The sequence below is a fragment of the Poecilia reticulata genome, linkage group LG20 (assembly GCF_000633615.1).
Source record: "Poecilia reticulata strain Guanapo linkage group LG20, Guppy_female_1.0+MT, whole genome shotgun sequence".
NCBI classification, from domain to species: Eukaryota; Metazoa; Chordata; class Actinopteri; order Cyprinodontiformes; family Poeciliidae; genus Poecilia; species Poecilia reticulata.
The window spans coordinates 25,931,532-25,933,299 of NC_024350.1; the positions used below are offsets into that span (position 1 = coordinate 25,931,532).

The following is a 1,768-nucleotide window of genomic DNA, read 5'->3' on the forward strand; positions in this document are numbered from 1 at the left end:
TCAGTTTAAAACCCAGAGATTGGATTTGTCACTTTGACTCAATGATTGTTATCAAAGTTGCAACATTTGTTGCATTTTCAGCTGCTGAAAATGAGTCAAACCAACCGAACCGTTTGAAAAACATGTCCTCCTGCTCGCCTGTGGGGGCGCTGCACCCAGAACCACTGAAGGAAACGACATGGAAACCTCTGAAGAAGACACTTTCTTCACAAAATATAAAAAGAAAATGAAGTGGCGTCAGATTTGAGCATTTGTAGGATTTTTCTTTGGGGAAAAAAACATGAGTCATTTCTGCTGCTAGCACATTTCTTTTGGTTGCATTTACCCAGAATGCCATGCGCTGCACTCCACCGCCCGTTTGTGAGTGGTTTCCTGTTTGCTTCACCATTTTAGGTTTCATAACAAATATTCTTCCCTTCCATTTACTTTTGCAATGTGAACTTACTTTCTGGATTTCTCACCACACAACTGCAGTTCCACACCTCACATCCCTTATAATCAGATTTAGTAAAAGTTTATTAATGTCTTCACCGTTAAAACTCCTCAAAGCTCGTCATGTTCCGCTGGTTATATAAAACGTAGTGAGATTAGAGTGTAAAGTTGTCATATTTTGCAGACATGGCTGTGACATGAAGTCAGATTTGTTATTTTTGTCGGGTCAGCTCGCAGTCAGGGTCAGTCTGGAAACATAAGCTCGGCGACAGACAGACTGACCATATTTGGAGAACCGGAAGTCAGAACGGTTGAGTCTCGGGGATCTGACCTCATTCTTTGTCATCCTCCATCAATCGACGCCAGTTTTATTTTCCACCTTCAAAAACATTCACATTTAAGAGGAAACGTGTGTTTATGTTTTACCTTCACCAGTCGTAATATATCGGACACGTCTTTGGGCTCAGCTTTTCGTAATTTATACTCCATTTTCTTCTTTTACTCTTTTTTCCTTTCGTTAGAAGACCTCTGTATGTGAAGTGGAAGATCAGGTGCTTCTTCATTCGCTTCGCAGTGGCTTTTCCCCCACAGTCAGCCTCTGGTCAGGACCTGTTCGTCGGTGTGAGCTCATCCAGCTCTCGGTGGCCCCTCACTGGGTCGCTGTTCATCTGCTCTGCCTTTGTTTACGCCGGGGGCTTTATACCCGGCTCGCGCTCGACTTCTATTGGTTAGTTGACCAGGTTCTAAGATCTCTGACGAATCAGCGACCACCTCTCTGGATTCAGGGTTCTGTTCGTCCAATCAGCATAAAGAGGGGCTGAACATTGGATTTTTGTTTTGATTCTTTAACATACAACCTTTAAACATATTTTATTTTTCAATTAAAACATTAAAAAGCGTATTTACATTGGATTATTCAAATGTATTTACTACAAAAATGATTACGTAGTTTGAAAAAGATGTTTTTAGTGTCTGCAAATGTTATTAAATTGTAATAAAACGGCCCTGTGGAGTGACACGAGTTGTTACTGGCCACAGGGGGAAGAAGAGGAATTTTCCATCCCTCCCATGAGGGTCGGACTGTAACTACACACCCAGGTCACACAGCAACGGGTTGGATCATTCATGAATACAGTAGAGGGTTAGAAGTTAATGTGTAACCAGACGCTGGTGTTTTCTGTAACTTTCTGATTGTTTCTTTCACTGGTTGTTCCTCTAAATCTATCTGAATCACAGAGTTGAAACTGTTTAAGGTGACAAGAACAACCAAATCAGGTTGAGCTGATTAAGATAGATCTGAACCGGATCTGAACCGGATCTGAACTGGATCTGAACC

At 41.7% G+C, this 1,768-nt stretch overlaps 1 protein-coding gene across 1 annotated transcript in view; it reads right to left on the reverse strand.

Moving 5' to 3' along the window:
- Positions 1-1,122, reverse strand: part of LOC103456993 (diamine acetyltransferase 1) — a 5,659-nt gene extending 4,537 nt beyond the window's left edge. The window contains exon 1 of the mRNA XM_008396895.2: positions 859-1,122. Coding sequence (XP_008395117.1) covers positions 859-921 — 63 coding nt within the window. The 5' untranslated portion in view covers positions 922-1,122. The remainder of the gene's footprint in view (positions 1-858) is intronic.
- Between the last annotated feature and the right edge of the window lie 646 nt (positions 1,123-1,768).